The following is a 21,505-nucleotide window of genomic DNA, read 5'->3' on the forward strand; positions in this document are numbered from 1 at the left end:
TTCTATGGTACGACAAGTCCACGGATTCGTCCTTTACTTGTGGGATATTATCCTCCTCCTAACAGGAAGTGGCAAAGAGCACCACAGCATAGCTGTCTATATAGCTCTTCCCTTAGCTCCACCCCCCAGTCATTCGACCGAAGGTACAGGAAGAAAAAGGAGAAACTAAAAGGTGCAGAGGTGACTGAAGTTTAAAATAAAAAAATATAATCTGTCTTAAAATGACAGGGCGGGCCGTGGACTCGTATCATAGAAAAAATTAATTTATCAGGTAAGCATAAATTTTGTTTTCTTCTATAAGGTACGACGAGTCCACGGATTCATCCTTTACTTGTGGGATACAATACCAAAGCTACAGGACACGGATGAACGGGAGGGACAAGACAGATGGTTAAACAGAAAGCACCACTGCTTGAAAAACTTTTCTCCCAAAAATAGCCTCTGAAGAAGCAAAAGTATCAAATTTGTAAAATTTGGAAAAGGTATGAAGCGAAGACCAAGTCGCAGCCTTACAAATCTGTTCAACAGAAGCATCATTTTTAAAAGCCCATGTGGAAGCCACCGCTCTAGTAGAGTGAGCTGTAATCCTTTCAGGAGGCTGCTGTCCAGCAGTCTCGTATGCCAAACGGATGATGTTTTTCAGCCAAAAAGAAAGAGAGGTAGCCGTAGCTTTTTGACTTCTACGTTTTCCAGAATAGACAACAAACAAAGAAGATGTTTGACGGAAATCCTTGGTTGCTTGCAAGTAAAACTTCAAAGCACGAACCACATCCAAGTTGTGCAACAGACGCTCCTTCTTAGAGGAAGGATTAGGACACAGAGAAGGAATAACAATTTCCTGATTGATATTCCTATTAGTAACAACCTTAGGAAGGAATCCAGGTTTGTTACGCAAAACCACCTTATCAGCATGGAAAACAAGATAAGGCGAGTCGCATTGCAACGCAGATAGTTCAGAAATTCTTCGAGCCGAAGAGATAGCAACTAAAAAAGGAACTTTCCAAGATAGAAGCTTAATATCTATGGAATGCATAGGTTCAAACAGAACCCCTTGAAGAACTTTAAGAACTAAATTCAGACTCCATGGCGGAGCAACAGGTTTAAACACAGGCTTGATTCTAACTAAAGCCTGACAGAATGACTGAACGTCTGGAACATCTGCCATACGCTTGTGCAGTAGAATTGATAAAGCAGATATCTGTCCCTTTAAGGAACTAGCTGAAAGCCCCTCCTCCAATCCTTCTTGGAGAAAGGACAAAATCCTAGGAATCCTGATCTTACTCCATGAGTAGCCTTTGGATTTGCACCAATAAAGATATGTACACCATATCCTATGACAAATTTTCCTAGTGACAGGCTTTCGAGTCTGAATCAAGGTATCTATGACCGACTCAGAGAAACCCCGCTTGGATAAAAACAAGCGATCTCCAAGCAGTCAGCCGCAGAGAATCTAGATTTGGATGCTGGAACGGACCTTGAATCAGAAGGTCCTGTCTCAGTGGCAGAGTCCATGGTGGAAGAGATGACATTTCCACCAGGTCTGCATACCAAGTCCTGAGTTGCCACACAGGTGCTATCAAAATCACCAAAGCTCTCTCCTGTTTGATTCTGGCAATCAAACGAGGAAGGAGAGGAAATGGTGGAAACACATAAGCCAGGTTGAACGACCAGGGTACTGCTAGAGCATCTAGAGGATCCCTTGACCTGAACCCGTAACAAGGAAGTTTGGCGTTCTGACGAGACGCCATCAGATCCAATTCTGGTGTGCCCCATTGCTGAATCAATTGTGCAAACACCTCCGGATGGAGTTCCCACTCCCCGGATGAAAAGTCTGACGACTTAGAAAATCCGCTTCCCAGTTCTCCACTCCTGGGATATAGATTGCGGATAGAGTCTCTGCCCATCAAATTATTTTGGTAACCTCTATCATTGCTAGAGAACTCTTTGTTCCCCCCTGATGATTGATATATGCTACAGTTGTGATGTTGTCCGACTGGAATCTTATGAATCTGGCCGAAGCCAGCTGAGCCCACGCCTGAAGTGCATTGAATATCGCTCTCAGTTCTAAAATATTTATTGGGAGGAGAGCCTCCTCCTGAGTCCACAAACCCTGTGCTTTCAGGGAATTCCAGACTGCACCCCAGCCCAATAGGCTGGCGTCCGTCGTCACTATGACCCATGCTGGCCTGCGGAAACACATTCCCTGGGACAGATGATCCTGTGACAACCACCAAAGAAGAGAGTCTCTGGTCTCTTGATCCAGATTTATCTGAGGAGATAAATCTGCATAATCCCCATTCCACTGATTGAGCATGCATAGTTGCAGTGGTCTGAGATGCAAGCGAGCAAACGGAACTATGTCCATTGCCGCTACCATTAGTCCGATTACCTCCATACACTGAGCCACTGACAGCCGAGGAATGGAATGAAGAGCTCGGCAGGTGGTTAAAATCTTTGATTTCCTGACCTCCATCAGAAAAATGTTCATGTCCACCGAATCTATCAGAGTTCCCAGGAATGGAACTCGTGTGAGATGGATAAGAACTCTTTTTTACGTTCACCTTCCACCCGTGAGATCTTAGAAAATCCAACACGATGTCTGTGTGAGATTTGGCTAGTTGGTAAGTCGACGCCTGAATTAAGATATCATCCAGATAAAGCACCATTGCTATGCCCCGCGGCCTTAGAACCGCCAGAAGGGACCCTAGCACCTTTGTGAAAATTCTGGGAGCTGTGGCCAACCCGAAGGGAAGAGCCACAAACTGGTAATGCTTGTCCAGAAAGGCGAACCTGAGGAACTGGTGATGATCTTTGTGGATAGGGATGTGTAGATACGCATCATTTAAGTCCACGGTGGTCATATATTGACCCTCCTGGATCATTGGTAAAATAGTCCGATTGGTCTCCATTTTGAAGGATGGGACTCTGAGGAATTTGTTTAGGATCTTGAGATCTAAAATTGGTCTGAAGTTTCCCTCTTTTTTGGGAACCACAAACAGATTGGAGTAGAACCCCTGCCCCTGTTCTGTTTTTGGAACTGGGCAGATCACTCCCATGGTATATAGGTCTTCTACACAGCGTAAGAACGCCTTTTTGTCTTGTTTACAGACAACTGAGAAAGATGGAATCTCCCCCTTGGAGGAGAATCTTTGAAATCTAGAAGATACCCCTGGGTTACGATTTCTAAAGCCCAGGAGTCCAGAACGTCTCTTGCCCAAGCCTGAGCAAAGAGAGAAAGTCTGCCCCCTACTAGATCCAGTCCCGGATCGGAGGCTACCCCTTCATGCTGTCTTGGTGGCAGCAGCGGGCTTCTTCGCCTGTTTACCTTTGTTCCAATTCTGGTTAGGTCTCCAGACTGACTTGGATTGAGCAAAATTCCCCTCTTGCTTTGCAGCAGGGGAAGAGGTAGAGGGACCACCTTTGAAGTTTCGAAAGAAACTAAAATTATTTTGTTTGGTCCTCATCTTATTTGTCTTATCCTGAGGAAGGGCATGACCTTTCCCTCCAGTGATGTCTGAAAAGATCTTTTTCAGTTCAGGCCCGAATAGGGTCTTACCCTTGAAAGGGATGGCTAAAAGCTTAGATTTTGATGACACATCAGCAGACCAGGACTTAAGCCATAACGCTCTATGCGCTAAAATGGCAAAACCTGAATTCTTTGCCGCTAATTTAGCCAGTTGAAAAGCGGCATCTGTAATGAAAGAATTAGCTAGCTTGAGAGCCCTAATTCTATCCAGAATATCATCTAATGGGGTCTCAACCTGAAGAGCCTTCTCCAGAGCCTCAAACCAAAAAGCAGCTGCAGTAGTTACAGGAACAATGCACGCTATAGGTTGGAGAAGAAAACCCTGATGAACAAATATTTTCTTTAGGAGACCCTCTAAATTTTTTATTCATAGGATCTTTGAAAGCACAACTGTCCTCAATAGGTATAGTTGTACGCTTAGCCAGGGTAGAAATAGCTCCCTCCACCTTAGGGACCGTCTGCCACGAGTCCCGCATGGTGTCTGATATGGGAAACATTTTCTTAAAAGTAGGAGGGGGAGCGAACGGAATACCTGGTCTATCCCACTCCTTAGTAACAATGTCCGAAATCCTCTTAGGAAAAACATCCGTGTAAGTAGGAACCTCTAGAAATCTGTCCATTTTACACAATTTCTCTGGAACTACAATAGGGTCACAATCATCCAGAGTCGCTAAAACCTCCCTGAGCAATAAGCGGAGGTGTTCTAGTTTAAATTTAAAAGCCGTCATATCTGAGTCTGTCTGAGGGAACATCTTTCCTGAATCAGAGATCTCTCCCTCAGACAGCAAATCCCTCACCCCCAACTCAGAACATTGTGAGGGTACATCGGATATGGCTAATAAAGCGTCAGAGGGCTCAGCATGTTCTGACACCAGACCGACTGCGCTTCCCCTGCAACCCAGGCAGCTTAGATAAAACCTCTGTGAGGGTAGTATTCATAACTGCAGCCATATCTTTCAGGGTGAAAGAATTAGACGCACTAGAAGTACTTGGCATCGCTTGTGCGGGCGTTAATGGTTGTGACACTTGGGAAGAATTAGATGGCATAACCTGATTCCCTTCTGACTGAGAATCATCCTGCGACATACTTTTAGTAGCTTAAATATGTTCTTTGCAATTTATTGACCTTTCAGTGCATGAGGGACACATTCTAAGTGGGGGTTCCACAATGGCTTCTAAACATATTGAACAATGACTTTCCTCAATGTCAGACATGTTGAACAGGCTAGTAATGACTACAAACAAGCATGAAAACACTTTATTTAGTGAAAAAAAACGGTACTGCGCCTTTAAGAGAAAAAAAGCATACACGTTCTGCAAAACTGATTTAAAATGCACCAAATTTTTCAAATTTTTGATAGCAGACTCAATATGTGCAGTTAAGTTTGCCCCACAAGAAAATGTAACATTTAACCCTTTATTGTGCAAACCGGATTGAATTAAGGCTTAAATCCGGAAAAAACACCCCCCAGCACCTTGCCACAGCCCTGCTGTGGCGCCTACCTGCCCTCAGGGATTGTAAATATGGGGTTAAAGCTTCGATTTGGCCCAAAACATCCACAAGGGCCCTCAGGAGTTGGAGCTTGCTGCTTGCTGAGTGAAAACAACTGCGCATCTGAGGCGCGAAAATAGGCCCCGCCCATCTCACTTGATGTCTCTACAGCCTCAAAGAACCGCACCAGAGCGGTTTTAAACTAGCCATGTGGGTTCTGAGACCCAAAAAATAAGCCAAGTGTACCCTCAATAAAGTTGCCCAAAAAACGTTACTGCCCACAAAAACGTTAACAGCACTCCCAGTTCAGAAAACGCTTGCCCACAAACATTCAAAACTCAGTGTCAACCATTTTTTTATTAGCCCCTTATGCAAGCTTAGTAATGCCTTTCTATAGCTCTTAGGATTACTGCTTACCCTTACCCTCATGGGGATACTGTCAGCCTTTCTGAAATACACAGTCTCTCCAGAAAAAATGACTGAACATACCTCACTGCTATATAGCATGAAAACGTTCCTCACACTGAAGTTTCCTGTACTCCTTAGCCTCTGTGGGAACAGCACTGGATCTTAGTTACAAATGCTAAGATCATCATCCTCCAGGCAGAAGTCTTCATCCATCTACTGCCTGAGAGTAAATAGTACACACCGGTACCATTTAAAGGGACAGTATACTGTAAAAACAGAATTTATGCTAACCTGATAAATTACTTTCTCCAACGGTGTGTCCGGTCCACGGCGTCATCCTTACTTGTGGGATATTCTCTTCCCCAACAGGAAATGGCAAAGAGTCCCAGCAAAGCTGGTCACATGATCCCTCCTAGGCTCCGCCCACCCCAGTCATTCGACCGACGGACAGGAGGAAATATATATAGGAGAAATTATATGATACCGTGGTGACTGTAGTTAGAGAAAATAATTCATCAGACCTGATTAAAAAAACCAGGGCGGGCCGTGGACCGGACACACCGTTGGAGAAAGTAATTTATCAGGTAAGCATAAATTCTGTTTTCTCCAACATAGGTGTGTCCGGTCCACGGCGTCATCCTTACTTGTGGGAACCAATACCAAAGCTTCAGGACACGGATGAAGGGAGGGAGCAAATCAGGTCACCTAAACGGAAGGCACCACAGCTTGCAAAACCTTTCTCCCAAAAATAGCCTCCGAAGAAGCAAAAGTATCAAATTTGTAAAATTTGGCAAAAGTGTGCAGTGAAGACCAAGTCGCTGCCTTACATATCTGGTCAACAGAAGCCTCGTTCTTGAAGGCCCATGTGGAAGCCACAGCCCTAGTGGAGTGAGCTTTCTTTCAGGAGGCTGCCGTCCGGCAGTCTCATAAGCCAATCGGATAATGCTTTTAAGCCAAAAGGAAAGAGGTAGAAGTCGCTTTTTGACCTCTCCTTTTACCAGAATAAACAACAAACAAGGAAGATGTTTGTCTGAAATCTTTAGTAGCCTCTAAATAGAATTTTAGAGCACGGACTACGTCCAAATTGTGTAATAAACGTTCCTTCTTTGAAACTGGATTCGGACACAAAGAAGGTACAACTATCTCCTGGTTAATATTTTTGTTGGAAACAACTTTCGGAAGAAAACCAGGCTTAGTACGCAAAACCACCTTATCTGCATGGAACACCAGATAGGGCGGAGAACACTGCAGAGCAGATAACTCTGAAACTCTTCTAGCAGAAGAAATTGCAACCAAAAACAAAACTTTCCAAGATAATAACTTAATATCTACGGAATGTAAGGGTTCAAACGGAACCCCTTGAAGAACTGAAAGAACTAGATTTAGACTCCAGGGAGGAGTCAAAGGTCTGTAAACAGGCTTAATTCTAACCAGAGCCTGAACAAATGCTTGAACATCTGGCACAGCTGCCAGCCTTTTGTGAAGTAAAACAGATAAAGCAGAGATCTGTCCCTTCAGAGAACTTGCAGATAATCCTTTCTCCAAACCTTCTTGTAGAAAGGATAGAATCTTAGGAATTTTTATCTTGTTCCATGGGAATCCTTTAGATTCACACCAACAGATATATTTTTTCCATATTTTATGGTAAATTTTTCTAGTTACAGGCTTTCTAGCCTGAATCAGAGTATCTATTACAGAATCTGAAAACCCACGCTTTGATAAAATCAAGCGTTCAATCTCCAAGCCGTCAGTTGGAGGGAAACCAGATTCGGATGTTCGAATGGACCTTGAACAAGAAGGTCCTGTCTCAAAGGTAGCTTCCATGGTGGAGCCGATGACATATTCACCAGGTCTGCATACCAAGTCCTGCGTGGCCACGCAGGAGCTATCAAGATCACCGAAGCCCTCTCCTGATTGATCCTGGCTACCAGCCTGGGAATGAGAGGAAACGGTGGGAATACATAAGCTAGGTTGAAGGTCCAAGGTGCTACTAGTGCATCTACTAGAGTCGCCTTGGGATCCCTGGATCTGGACCCGTAGCAAGGAACCTTGAAGTTCTGACGAGACGCCATCAGATCCATGTCTGGAATGCCCCATAATTGAGTTATTTGGGCAAAGATTTCCGGATGGAGTTCCCACTCCCCCGGATGGAATGTCTGACGACTCAGAAAATCCGCTTCCCAATTTTCCACTCCTGGGATGTGGATTGCAGACAAGTGGCAGGAGTGATCCTCCGCCCATTGAATTATTTTGGTCACTTCTTCCATCGCCAGGGAACTCCTTGTTCCCCCCTGATGATTGATATATGCAACAGTCGTCATGTTGTCTGATTGAAACCTTATGAATTTGGCCTTTGCTAGTTGAGGCCAAGCTTTGAGAGCATTGAATATCGCTCTCAGTTCCAGAATGTTTATCGGGAGAAGAGATTCTTCCCGAGACCATAGACCCTGAGCTTTCAGGGGTTCCCAGACCGCGCCCCAGCCCACCAGGCTGGCGTCGGTCGTGACAATGACCCACTCTGGTCTGCGGAAGCTCATTCCCTGTGACAGATTGTCCAGGGTCAGCCACCAACGGAGTGAATCTCTGGTCTTTTGATCTACTTGAATCGTCGGAGACAAGTCTGTATAATCCCCATTCCACTGTCTGAGCATGCACAGTTGTAATAGTCTTAGATGAATTCGTGCAAAAGGAACTATGTCCATTGCTGCAACCATCAATCCTATTACTTCCATGCACTGCGCTATGGAAGGACGAAGAACAGAATGAAGTACTTGACAAGAGCTTAGAATTTTTGATTTTCTGACCTCTGTCAGAAAAATCCTCATTTCTAAGGAATCTATTATTGTTCCCAAGAAGGGAACTCTTGTTGACGGGGACAGAGAACTTTTTTCTTTGTTCACCTTCCATCCGTGAGATCTGAGAAAGGCTAGGACGATGTCCGTATGAGCCTTTGCTTTTGACAGAGACGACGCTTGAATCAGGATGTCGTCCAAGTAAGGTACTACTGCAATGCCCCTTGGTCTTAGAACCGCTAGAAGGGACCCTAGTACCTTTGTGAAAATCCTTGGAGCAGTGGCTAATCCGAATGGAAGTGCCACAAACTGGTAATGCTTGTCCAGAAAAGCGAACCTTAGGAACTGATGATGTTCCTTGTGGATAGGAATATGTAGGTACGCATCCTTTAAATCCACGGTAGTCATAAATTGATTTTCCTGGATAGTAGGTAGGATCGTTCGAATAGTTTCCATTTTGAACGATGGAACCTTGAGAAATTTGTTTAGGATCTTGAGATCCAAAATTGGTCTGAATGTTCCCTCTTTTTTGGGAACTATGAACAGGTTGGAATAAAAACCCATCCCTTGTTCTCTTATTGGAACTGGATGAATCTCTCCCATCTTTAACAGGTCTTCTACACAATGTAAGAATGCCTGTCTTTTTATTTGGTTTGAAGATAATTGAGACCTGTGGAACCTTCCCCTTGGGGGTAGTTCCTTGAATTCCAGGAGATAACCTTGAGAAACTATTTCTAGCGCCCAAGGATCCTGAACATCTCTTGCCCAAGCCTGAGCAAAGAGAGAAAGTCTGCCCCCCACCAGATCCAGTCCCGGATCGGGGGCCATCCCTTCATGCTGTTTTGGTAGCAGTGGTAGGCTTCTTGGCCTGCTTACCCTTGTTCCAGCCTTGCATTGGTCTCCAGGCTGGTTTGGGTTGTGAAGTATTACCCTCTTGCTTAGAGGATGTAGAATTAGAGGCTGGTCAGTTTCTGCGAAAGGGACGAAAATTAGGCTTATTTTTAGCCTTAAAAGACCTATCCTGTGGGAGGGCGTGGCCCTTTCCCCCAGTGATGTCTGAAATAATCTCTTTCAAATCAGGTCCAAATAATGTTTTACCCTTGAAAGGGATGTTAAGCAATTTTGTCTTGGAAGACACATCCGCTGACCAAGACTTTAGCCAAAGCGCTCTGCGCGCCACGATAGCAAACCCTGAATTTTTCGCCGCTAATCTAGCTAATTGCAAAGCGGCATCTAAAATAAAAGAGTTAGCCAATTTAAGTGCTTGAACTCTGTCCATAACCTCCTCATACGAAGATTCTTTATTGAGCGACTTTTCTAGTTCCTCGAACCAGAAACACGCTGCCGTAGTGACAGGAACAATGCATGAAATTGGTTGTAGAAGGTAACCTTGCTGAACAAAAATCTTTTTAAGCAAACCCTCTAATTTTTTATCCATAGGATCTTTGAAAGCACAACTATCTTCGATAGGAATAGTAGTGCGTTTGTTTAGAGTAGAAACCGCCCCCTCGACCTTGGGGACTGTCTGCCATAAGTCCTTTCTGGGGTCGACTATAGGAAATAATTTCTTAAATATAGGGGGGGGGGGACAAAAGGTATGCCGGGCCTTTCCCACTCTTTATTTACTATGTCCGCCACCCGCTTGGGTATAGGAAAAGCGTCGGGGGGCACCGGAACCTCTAGGAACTTGTCCATCTTACATAATTTCTCTGGAATGACCAAATTGTCACAATCATCCAGAGTAGATAATACCTCCTTAAGCAGTGCGCGGAGATGTTCTAATTTAAATTTAAATGTCACAACATCAGGTTCAGCTTGTTGCGAAATTTTTCTTGAATCTGAAATTTCTCCCTCAGACAAAACCTCCCTCATGGCCCCTTCAGATTGGTGTGAGGGTATGTCAGAACAGTTATCATCAGCGTCCTCTTGCTCTTCAGTGTTTAAAACAGAGCAATCGCGCTTTCTCTGATAAGTAGGCATTTTGGGTAAAATGTTTGCTATAGAGTTATCCATTACAGCCGTTAATTGTTGCATGGTAATAAGAATTGGCGCACTAGATGTACTAGGGGCCTCTTGTGTGGGCAAAACTGGTGTAGACACAGAAGGGGATGATGTAGTATCATGTTTACTCCCCTCATTTGAGGAATCATCTTGGGCAATATCATTATCTGTGGCATTGCTGTCCCTACTTTGTTTGGACACTATGGCACAATTATCACATAAATTTAAATGGGGAGACACCTTGGCTTTCATACATATAGAACATAGCTTATCTGATGGTACAGACATGTTAAACAGGCTTAAACTTGTCAACAAAGCACAAAAAACATTTTAAAATAAAACCGTTACTGTCACTTTAAATTTCAAACTGAAAACACTTTATTACTGAATATGTGAAAAAGTATGAAGGAATTGTTCAAAATTCACCAAAATTTCACCACAGTGTCTTAAAGCATTAAAAGTATTGCACACCAAATTTCAGAGCTTTAACCCTTAAATTAACGGAACCGGAGCCGTTTTTACATTTAACCCCTATACAGTCCCAGCTATATGCTTTGCTGAGACCCAACCAAGCCCAGAGGGGAATACGATACCAAATGATGCCTTCTATAAGCTTTTTCAGTGATTCTTAGCTCCTCACACATGCATCTGCATGCCTTGCTCTCCAAAAACAACTGCGCATTAGTGGCGCGAAAATGAGGCTCTGTCTATAACTAGAAAAGGCCCCCATCTGAAAAAGGTGTCCAACACAGTGCCTGCCGTTTTTCTAAACAATCCCCAAGATTATAATAACCATTAATAGTTAGAATCTGCAAAATATGCCTAGCAAAGCAATCGTTTTAGCCCACAAAAATGTCTACCAGTTTTTTAAGCCCTTATGAAGCCCTTTATTCTTTTATTTAACTAAGAAAATGGCTTACCGGTCCCCATAAGGGGAAATGACAGCCTTCCAGCATTACATAGTCTTGTTAGAAATATGGCCAGTCATACCTTAAGCAGAAAAGTCTGCCAACTGTTTCCCCCAACTGAAGTTACTTCATCTCAACAGTCCTGTGTGGAAACAGCAATCGATTTTAGTAACTTCTGCTAAAATCATCTTCCTCTTACAAACAGAAATCTTCATCTTTTTTCTGTTTCAGAGTAAATAGTACATACCAGCACTATTTTAAAATAACAAACACTTGATTGAAGAATAAAAACTACATTTAAACACCAAAAAACTCTTAACCATCTCCGTGGAGATGTTGCCTGTGCAACGGCAAAGAGAATGACTGGGGTGGGCGGAGCCTAGGAGGGATCATGTGACCAGCTTTGCTGGGACTCTTTGCCATAGTTTGCCAATAGTTTTTCCCTTAATGTGCTTACAATTGCTTTTTTTACCAACTGCAGAGTAAAACATGTATGCAAATTAGCATTTTAAGGGTTATTTGTGTATATTAAAGCTCTGATTTTGTGTTTTGAAGCCACAACCTAATAAAATGGGTTGAGCTTGTAGGTATAATCAGATCTCATTACTGTATCACATTGTGCAAATATACCTGCTTCTTTATCTTATATCTGTCCTTAAAACAATCACCAGTACTTTGAGAGAACAATGGAAAATCAACATTTTATTACCTTATCTCTGCTTTATCACACTGGGAGTGTAATTTCTTCTGCTGGCTGTGTTTACAAAGCTCATCTATAGCTGGTACGCGCGGCCACAAACTTTCAGAATAGGTGGGGATACCACATGCTAAATTAACAATTTCAAATGCCAATATAAGGGTAAAGGAGCTACTTGTAAACAATTTAATACACTCCAGCAGGTAAAGTGGATCATTGGGAACAAATTAAAGGGGAGAAAATGTTTGAGTAAACTGTCCCTTTAAAACAAAAAGCTCTTGCTTGAAGAAATTAAACACTAATATTTTATCACCTCTTTCACTTTACCCTTCCTAGTACTTAGAGTAGGCAAAGAGAATGACTGGGGGTGGAGCTAAGGGAGGAGCTAAATAGATAGCTCTGCTGTGGTGCTCTTTGCCACTTCCTGTTAATAGGAGGATAATATCCCACAAGTAAAGGATGAATCCGTGGTCTCGTCGTAAAATACAAACAACCCCCCAACAGTAAAACCCACCACCCACACAACCAACCCCCCAAATAAAACCCTAACTAAAAAAAAATAAGCTCCCCATTGCCCTGAAAAGGGCATTTGGATGGGCATTGCCCTTAAAAGGGCATTTAGCTCTATTGCTGCCCAAACCCTAATCTAAAACTAAAACCCACCCAATAAACCCTTAAAAAAACACAACACTAATCCCTGAAGATCCACTTACAGTTTTGAAGAGCCGACATCCATCCTCAACAAAGCTGGGAGAAATCCTCAACAAAGCTGGGAGAAGTCTTCATCCAAGCCGGGAGAAGTGGTCCTCCAGACGGGCAGAAGTCTTCATCCAGACGGCATCTTCTATATTCATCCATCTAGCGCGGGTCCATCTTCAAGACATCCGGTGCGGAGCATCCTCTTTTTCTGACGACTACCCGACGAATGAAGGTTCCTTTAAGTGACGTCATCCAAGTTGGCATCCCTTAGATTCCAATTGGCTGACAGAATTCTATCAGCCAATCGAAATTAAGGTTGAAAAAATCCTATTGGCTGATGCAATCAGCCAAGAGGATTGAGCTTGCATTCTATTGGTTGATTGGGACAGCACATAGAATGTGAGCTCAATCCTATTGGCTGATTGCATCAGCTCATAGGATTAAAGCTCAATCCTATTGGATGATTGCATCAGACAATAGGATTGATGTGCCAGACAGATAGGTCAGCAATGACGGACAGATAGGTCAGCATGCTAATACACTGTCGCTGAGCCCTGTAGCAACCCAAGGGTTGCAGGATCGATCCCCGGCGAGGTCCACTCATCCTTTCATCCTTCCGTGGTTGATAAAATGAGCAGCGCCTTGAGAGCCTTACTGGTGATTAGCCGCGCTTTACAAGTACCCAATACATACATACATAAGCCAATAGGATTTTTTACCCTTTAATTCCGATTAGTTGATGGAATTCTATCAGCCAATCGGAATTCAAGGGGACGCCATCTTGGATGAAGTCCCTTAAAGGAACCTTCATTCTTCAGTAGCCATCGACAGAAGAGGATGCTCCGTGCCGGATGTCTTGAAGATGGAGCCGCTCCGCGTCGGAAGGATGAAGATAGAAGATGCCGTCTGAAGGACCACTTCTTGCCGCTTGGATGAAGACTTCTGCCAGGTAGATGAGGATGGATGTCCAGTCTTCAAAAACTGTAAGTGGATCTTTGGGGGTTAGTGTTTTTTTAAGGGTTTATTGGGTGGGTTTTATTTTTAGCTTAGGGTTTGGGCAATGGAAAAGAGCTAAATGCCCTCTTATGGGCAAATGCCCATCCAAATGCCCTTTTCAGGGCATTGGGGAGCTTAGGTTTTTTAGATAGGATTTTATTTGGGGGTTTGGTTGTGTGGGTGGTGGGTTTTACTGTTGGGGGGTTGTTTGTATTTTTTTTTTTTTACAGGTAAAGGGCTATTGGCAGTTTAGTTTAGGCTAGGGTTTTTTTTTTTTGGGGGGGGTTATTTTGATAGGGATATTAGATAAGGTGTAATTAGTTTAAATATTTGATCATTTATTTTTTATTTTGTGTAATTTAGTGTTTATTTATTTTTTGTAATTTAGTTAATTGTATTTAATTAATGTAATTTATTTAGTTGTAGTGTAATGTTAGGTGTTAGTGTGAGACAGGTTAGGTTTTATTTTACAGGTACATTTGTATTTATTTTAATTAGGTAGTTAGTAAATAGTTAATAACTATTTACTAACAAGTCTACCTAGTTAAAATAAATACAAACTTAGCTGTGAAATAAAATAAAACCTAATGGCTAGATTTAGAGTTTGGCATTAGCCGTCAAAAACCAGCGTTAGAGGCTCCTAACGCTGGTTTTGGGCTACCGCTGGTATTTAGAGTCAGTCAGGAAAGGGTCTAACGCTCACTTTGCAGCCACGACTTTTCCATACCGCAGATCCCCCTACGCCATTTGCGTATCCTATCTTTTCAATGGGATCTTTCTAACGCCGGTATTTAGAGTCGTGGCTGAAGTGAGCGTTAGAAATCTAACGACAAAACTCCAGCCGCAGAAAAAAAACAGGAGTTAAGAGCTTTCTGGGCTAACGCCGGTTCATAAAGCTCTTAACTACTGTGCTCTAAAGTACACTAACACCCATAAACTACCTATGTACCCCTAAACCGAGGCCCCCCCACATCGTCGCCACTCTATTAAATTTTTTTAACCCCTAATCTGCCGACCGCACACCGCCGCCACCTACGTTATCCCTATGTAACCCTAATCTGCTGCCCCTAATACCGCCGACACCTATATAATATTTATTAACCCCTAATCTGCCGGCCCCGCTATCGCTGACACCTGCATATTTTTTTTAACCCCTAATCTGCCGCTCCGTACACCGCCGCAACCTACATTATACCTATGTACCCCTAATCTGCTGCCCCTAACACAGCCGACCCCTATATTATATTTATTAACCCCTAATCTGCCGCCCCCAAAGTCGCCTCCACCTACCTACAATTATTAACCCCTAATCTGCCGACCGGACCACACCGCTACTATAATACATGTATTAACCCCTAAAGCTAAGTCTAACCCTAACACTAACACCCCCCTAACTTAAATATAATTTAAATCTAACAAAATAAATTAACTCTTATTAAATAAATTATTCCTATTTAAAGCTAAATACTTACCTGTAAAATAAACCCTAATATAGCTACAATATAAATTATAATTATATTGTAGCTATTTTAGGATTAATATTTATTTTACAGGCAACTTTGTAATTATTTTAACCAGGTACAATAGCTATTAAATAGTTAATAACTATTTAATAGTTACCTAGTTAAAATAATTACAAAATTACCTGTAAAATAAATCCTAACCTAAGTTACAATTAAACCTAACACTACACAATCAATAAATAAATTAAATAAACTACTTACAATTATCTACAATTAAACCTAACACTAAATTAATAAATTAATTAAATAAAATACCTACAAATAAATACAATTAAATAAACTAACTAAAGTATAAAAAATAAAAAAGAACTAAGTTACAAAAAATAAAAAAATATTTACAAACATTAGAAAAATATTACAACAATTTTAAACTAATTACACCTACTCTAAGCCCCCTAATAAAATAACAAAGACCCACAAAATAAAAAAATGCCCTACCCTATTCTAAAATTAAAATAGAAAAGCTCTTTTACCTTACCAGCCCTGAAAAGGGCCCTTTGTGGGGCATGCCCCAAAGAATTCAGCTTTTTTGCCTGTAAAAAAAAAAACATACAATACCCCCCCCCCCCAACATTACAACCCACCACCTACATACCCATAATCTAACCCAAACCCCCCTTAAATAAATCTAACACTAAGCCCCTGAAGATCTCCCTACCTTGTATTCACCACGCCGGGTTCACCGATCGATCCAGAAGAGCCTCCGATGTCTTGATCCAAGCCCAAGCGGGGGGCTGAAGATGTCCATGATCCGGCTGAAGTCTTCTATCAAGCGGCATCTTCAATCTTCTTTCTTCCGGATCCATGTAGTTCATCCCGCCGACGCGGAACATCCATCTTCACCGACGACTTCCCGACGAATGACGGCTCCTTTAAGGGACGTCATCCAAGATGGCGTCCCTCGAATTCTGATTGGCTGATAGTATTCTATCAGCCAATCGGAATTAAGGTAGGAAAATTCTGATTGGCTGATGGAATCAGCCAATCAGATTCAAGTTCAATCCGATTGGCTGATCCGATCAGCCAATCAGATTGAGCTCGCATTCTATTGGCTGATCGGAACAGCCAATAGAATGCGAGCTCAATCTGATTGGCTGATCGGATCAGCCAATCAGATTGAACTTGAATCTGATTGGCTGATTCCATCAGCCAATCAGAATTTTCCTACCTTAATTCCAATTGGCTGATAGAATCCTATCAGCCAATCGGAATTCGAGGGACGCCATCTTGGATGATGTCCCTTAAAGGAACCGTCATTCGTCGGGAAGTCGTCGGTGAAGATGGATGTTCCGCATCGGCGGGATGAACTACATGGATCTGGAAGAAAGAAGATTGCCGCTTGATAGAAGACTTCAGTCGGATCATGGACCTCTTCAGCTCCCGCTTGGATGAAGACTTCAGCCGGATCATGGACATCCTCAGCCCCCCGCTTGGGCTTGGATCAAGACATCGGAGGCTCTTCTGGATCGATCGGTGAACCCTGCGTGGTGAAGACAAGGTAGGGAGATCTTCAGGGGCTTAGTGTTAGGTTTATTTAAGGGGGGGTTTGGGTTAGATTAGGGGTATGTGGGTGGTGGGTTGCAATGTTGGGGGGTATTGTAAGGGTTTTTTTTTACAGGCAAAAGAGCTGAATTCTTTGGGGCATGCCCCGCAAAGTGCCCTTTTCAGGGCTGGTAAGATAAAAGAGCTTTTCTATTTTAATTTTAGAATAGGGTAGGGCATTTTTTTATTTTGGGGGTCTTTGTTATTTTATTAGGGGGCTTAGAGTAGGCGTAATTAGTTTAAAATTGTTGTAATATTTTTCTAATGTTTGCAAATATTTTTTTATTTTGTGTAACTTAGTTCTTTTTTATTTTTTGTACTTTAGTTTATTTCATTGTATTTATTTGTAGGTATTGTATTTAATTAATTTATTGATAGTGTAGTGTTAGGTTTAATTGTAGATAATTGTAGGTAGTTTATTTAATTTATTTATTGGTAGTGTAGTGTTAGGTTTAATTGTAACTTAGGTTAGGATTTATTTTACAGGTAATTTTGTAATTATTTTATCTAGGTAGCTATTAGTTATTAACTATTTAATAGCTATTGTACCTGGTTAAAATAAATACAAAGTTGCCTGTAAAATAAATATTAATCCTAAAATAGCTACAATATAATTATAATTTATATTGTAGCTATATTAGGATTTATTTTACAGGTAAGTATTTAGCTTTAAATAGGAATAATTTATTTAATAAGTTAATTTATTTTGTTAGATTTAAATTATATTTAACTTAGGGGGGTGTTGGTGTTAGACTTAGCTTTAGGGGTTAATACATTTATTATAGTAGCGGTGCGGTCGGCAGATTAGGGGTTAATTATTGTAGGTAGGTGGAGGCGATGTTGGGGGCGGCAGATTAGGGGTTAATAAATATAATATAGGGGTTGGCGGTGTTAGGGGCAGCAGATTAGGGGTACATAGGTATAACGTAGGTTGCGGCGGTGTACGGAGCGGCAGATTAGGGGTTAATAATAATATGCAGGGTCAGCGATAGCGGGGGCGGCAGATTAGGGGTTAATAAATATAATATAGGGGTCGGCAGTGTTAAGGGCAGAAGATTAGGGGTACATAGGGATAACGTAGGTTGCGGCGGTATACGGAGCGGCAGATTAGGGGTTAATAATAATATGCAGGGGGCAGCAGATTAGGGGTTAATAAGTATAAGGTTAGGGGTGTTTAGACTCAGGGTACATGTTAGGGTGTTAGGTGTAGACTTAGAAAGTGTTTCCCCATAGGAGACAATGGGGCTGCGTTAGGAGCTTAACGCTGCTTTTTTGCAGGTGTTAGGTTTTTTTCAGCTCAAACAGCCCTATTGTTTCCTATGGGGGAATCGCGCACGAGCACGTTTTTGAAGCTGGCCGCGTCTGTAAGCACCGCTGGTATCGAGAGTTGCAGTGGCGGTAAATATGCTCTACGCTCCCTTTTTTGGAGCCTAACGCAGCCCTTCTGTGAACTCTAAATACCAGCGGTATTTAAAAGTTGCGGGGGAAAAAAAGCAGCGTAGCTAACGCACCCCTTTGGCCGCAGAACTCTAAATCTAGCCGTAAGATAGCTACAATGTAACTATTAGTTATATTGTAGCTATCTTAGGGTTTATTTTACAGGTATGTATTTAGTTTTAAATAGGAATTAGTAAGGTAATAATAGTAATTTTTATTTCAATTTATTTTAATTATATTAAAGTTAGGGGTTTTAGGGTTAGAATTATATTTATTTAGTGTTAGTGATGTGGGAGGCCAGAGGTTTAGGGGTTAATAACTTTAGTATAGTGGCAGCAGATTAGGGGTTAATAAGTGTAGGTAGGTAGCAATGACATTGGGGGCAGCAGATTAGGGGTTAATAAGTGTAATGTAGGTGTCAGCGATGTCGGGGGCAGCAGATTAAGGGTGTTTAGACTCTGGGTTTATGTTAGGGTGTTAGGTGTAAACATAAATTTTCTTTCCCCATAGGAATCAATGGGGCAGTGTTACGGAGCTTTACGCTCCTTTATTGCAGGTGTTAGGTTTTTGTTTAGCCGGCTCTCCCCATTGATGTCTATGGGGAAATCGTGCACGAGCACGTAAAACCAGCACAAAGCAGCGCTGATATTTGTGTGCAGTATGGAGCTCAACGCAACCCTATTGTCCGCTAACGCTGTTTTTTTGCAAACCTGTAATAGCAGCGCTATTAAAGGTGAGCGCTGGAAATAACTTGCAAGTTAATACCGAGCCGCTCATAACGCAAAACTCGTAATCTGGCTGTTTATTTTAAAAGCAGGAATGCAAGTCTTATCAGCCAGCACATTTAAGGTTCAACACCATGGATAGCGCTTGCTTATTGGAGGCTGACATTTACCCACCAATAAGCAAGCATAACTCAGGTTCTCAACCAAAAATGGCCCGGCTCCTATGCATCGCATTCCTGCTTTTTTAATAAAGATAGCAATAGAACGAAGAAAAATTGATAATAGGAGTAAATTAGAAAGTTGCTTAAAATTACATGCTCTATCTGAATCATGAAAGAAAAAATGTGGGTTTAGTGTCCCTTTAAACAGAAACTGTACTATTAGCAGTATTTTAGATCTTCAATAAAAACATAATAAAAAGGTTTATTAAAAATCTTTGACTTGCATGAAACAATTAAATGTTATTTATCTTCATTGGAAATTGCTACAGTAACTAGTTATGTATGAAATAAAGAAAATCAAACCATTGATCAATTTCTTTAAAAAAAACAAAACAATTACTTTATTTCGAAACAACATTCCAAACTAATCAGGTATAGCATCTGCAGGGCACAGAACTGCAGAATTAGACTCAGTGTGAATGACTGCATAATTATGCTTCTGTACGTTAGCTTGAGAAGAAGTAGAGAAGACAGTAGATGATTCAGCTGTAGTAACTGGGATATTGTCACCAGCTTCACTAATCACAGTCACCTCTGTGGTTCCTTCTTCAATCAAGTCATTAAGACCTTCTAAGTCCATAGAGCTTATACTAGAGTTAGCCATGAATGTCTTGTTAGCAGATGACTCTTGCCGGTTGGCATCAGCACCAGGCATTAATGCCTGATGTATAGGGGCCTCGTTTTTTTTTTTATGTATATTAACATGAATACTTTTTTGGGTATTACAACCTGTCTGGTTATCAGGTATGTTTGGTTCTGAAGTGGCCACTAAATTGACCTGGCCCAACACCCGAAGCTGGTCATTGTCAATGCGTTTGTGGCTACTACTTATGACGTTAGATGATTCAGTATTCATTGAGGTTGTCTCTGGGTGCTGATCTTGTACAGTATGCCCAACAATGATCTTTACTCTTCCATCACTGTAAGGTGTAATTGAGTTCGGAACCTGAATATGTCGGACTGAAACTGTATTATTGTTTTGTCTTGATAAATTCATCTGAAGTTGTAGCACAGCTTCCTCATGTTGCGTTGATATGTCATACTCATCGTGCTGCTTTTTGTGACTCCGCAAGGAGTCCTCTCTAACAAATGAAGCATCACAGAGCTCACATTTGAAAGATCTTTTGGCAGCCAGTTTGCCTCCTGGCCTTGTAGAGCCATGCCTTAGCATGTCACTGTCTTTCTTTTCAGTGAAATTCTTTTTGGGTTTAACTTTGTCCCCATGAGCTTTCTTCATGTGTGTTGTCAGATTGCTACGTTGTTTAGTGTCAAAACTACAAAAGATGCACTTGAAAGGTCTATCCTTTGAGTGAATCCTCTCATGAACTTTTAGAGCTGCTCTGTTAGCACATGAGTAGGTACATTCCAAACATTTCACAGGAAGATCTGGTAAGTGGGTTCGTGCATGCTGCTGCAAGTCAGATTTGCTCCCACATTGAAAATCACATTGATCACATTTGATTGCATTTCCAGAGTTATGCTTCATCCTTATGTGTGATTTTAGATTCCCTTTCATAGCACAGAAGAAATCACAAAATTCACATTTGTATGGTTTTTCCCCAGTGTGAACTCGCATGTGTCTTTTTAAGTCAGAGTTGATTTTAAACCTGGCATTACACAAGAAGCAGACAAAAGGAGCATCCCCTGAAAGAAAATAAATATGTTAGACACATCTCTAGGTTTATATAATTAAAAGGAAATTGAAATGCATGTTTTCAAAACAAAACAAGATTTTCTGTTTGTTCTTATGCTTGTTGGGCATGTCACTCTCCATAACAGACATAAAGGACAGTCTACTCCAGAATTTGTATTGCTTAAAAAGATAGATAATCCCTTTATTGCCCATTCTGCAGTTTTGCACAACCAACACTGTTATATATATATATATGTTTTACCTCTGTGATTGGCTTGTATCTAAGCCTCTGCAGACTGACTCCTTATCTCAGTTCTTTTGACAGACATGCATTTTAGTCAATCAGTGGTGACTCAAATAACTCCACAGGAGTGAGCACAATGTTATCTATATGATACACATGAGCTAGCAGTGTCTAACTGTCAAAATGCACTGAGATAAGAGTCAGTTCAACTGCTTAGAAATTAACATATAAGCCTACCTAGGTTTAGCTTTTCACAAAGAAAACCAAGAGAGCAAAGGAAATTTGATAATAAAAATAAATTATAAAGTTGTTTAAAACTGAAATCCCTATTGGAATCATGAAAGTTAAACTTTCCGCTAGACTGTCCCTTTAACAGCCAGTGAGTTTCTATCCCATGGACCAGTAATCAAAGATCACACACTTCATGATAGTTTCATTACCTAAATAAAGACTTTACCTCAGTCTTTACCATGCAAACAAAATGTACATTTCCCATGTTTAAATACTGCTCGTTCATACTGAAGATAGAAATTGTTGGAGTTTAATGTTTATTATTACTCAACAAACATGCTACAAAGCATCTGAGCTATTTAGTTAATATCCAGAAGAAAATGTTAGCATTCCCTATAATACATTATATTAGCATTCATTATAGTTTTCT

At 41.4% G+C, this 21,505-nt stretch overlaps 1 protein-coding gene across 1 annotated transcript in view; it reads right to left on the reverse strand.

Moving 5' to 3' along the window:
- Window positions 1–19,276: 19,276 nt before the first annotated feature.
- The window catches only part of ZFP64 (ZFP64 zinc finger protein), a 135,717-nt gene continuing 133,488 nt past the window's right edge, over window positions 19,277–21,505 (reverse strand). Inside the window, exon 6 of the mRNA XM_053693896.1 lies at window positions 19,277–20,611. Within this exon, the coding sequence (XP_053549871.1) occupies window positions 19,332–20,611 (1,280 nt within the window). The 3' untranslated portion in view covers window positions 19,277–19,331. The remainder of the gene's footprint in view (window positions 20,612–21,505) is intronic.

The sequence above is a fragment of the Bombina bombina genome, chromosome 1, assembly GCF_027579735.1.
Source record: "Bombina bombina isolate aBomBom1 chromosome 1, aBomBom1.pri, whole genome shotgun sequence".
NCBI classification, from domain to species: Eukaryota; Metazoa; Chordata; class Amphibia; order Anura; family Bombinatoridae; genus Bombina; species Bombina bombina.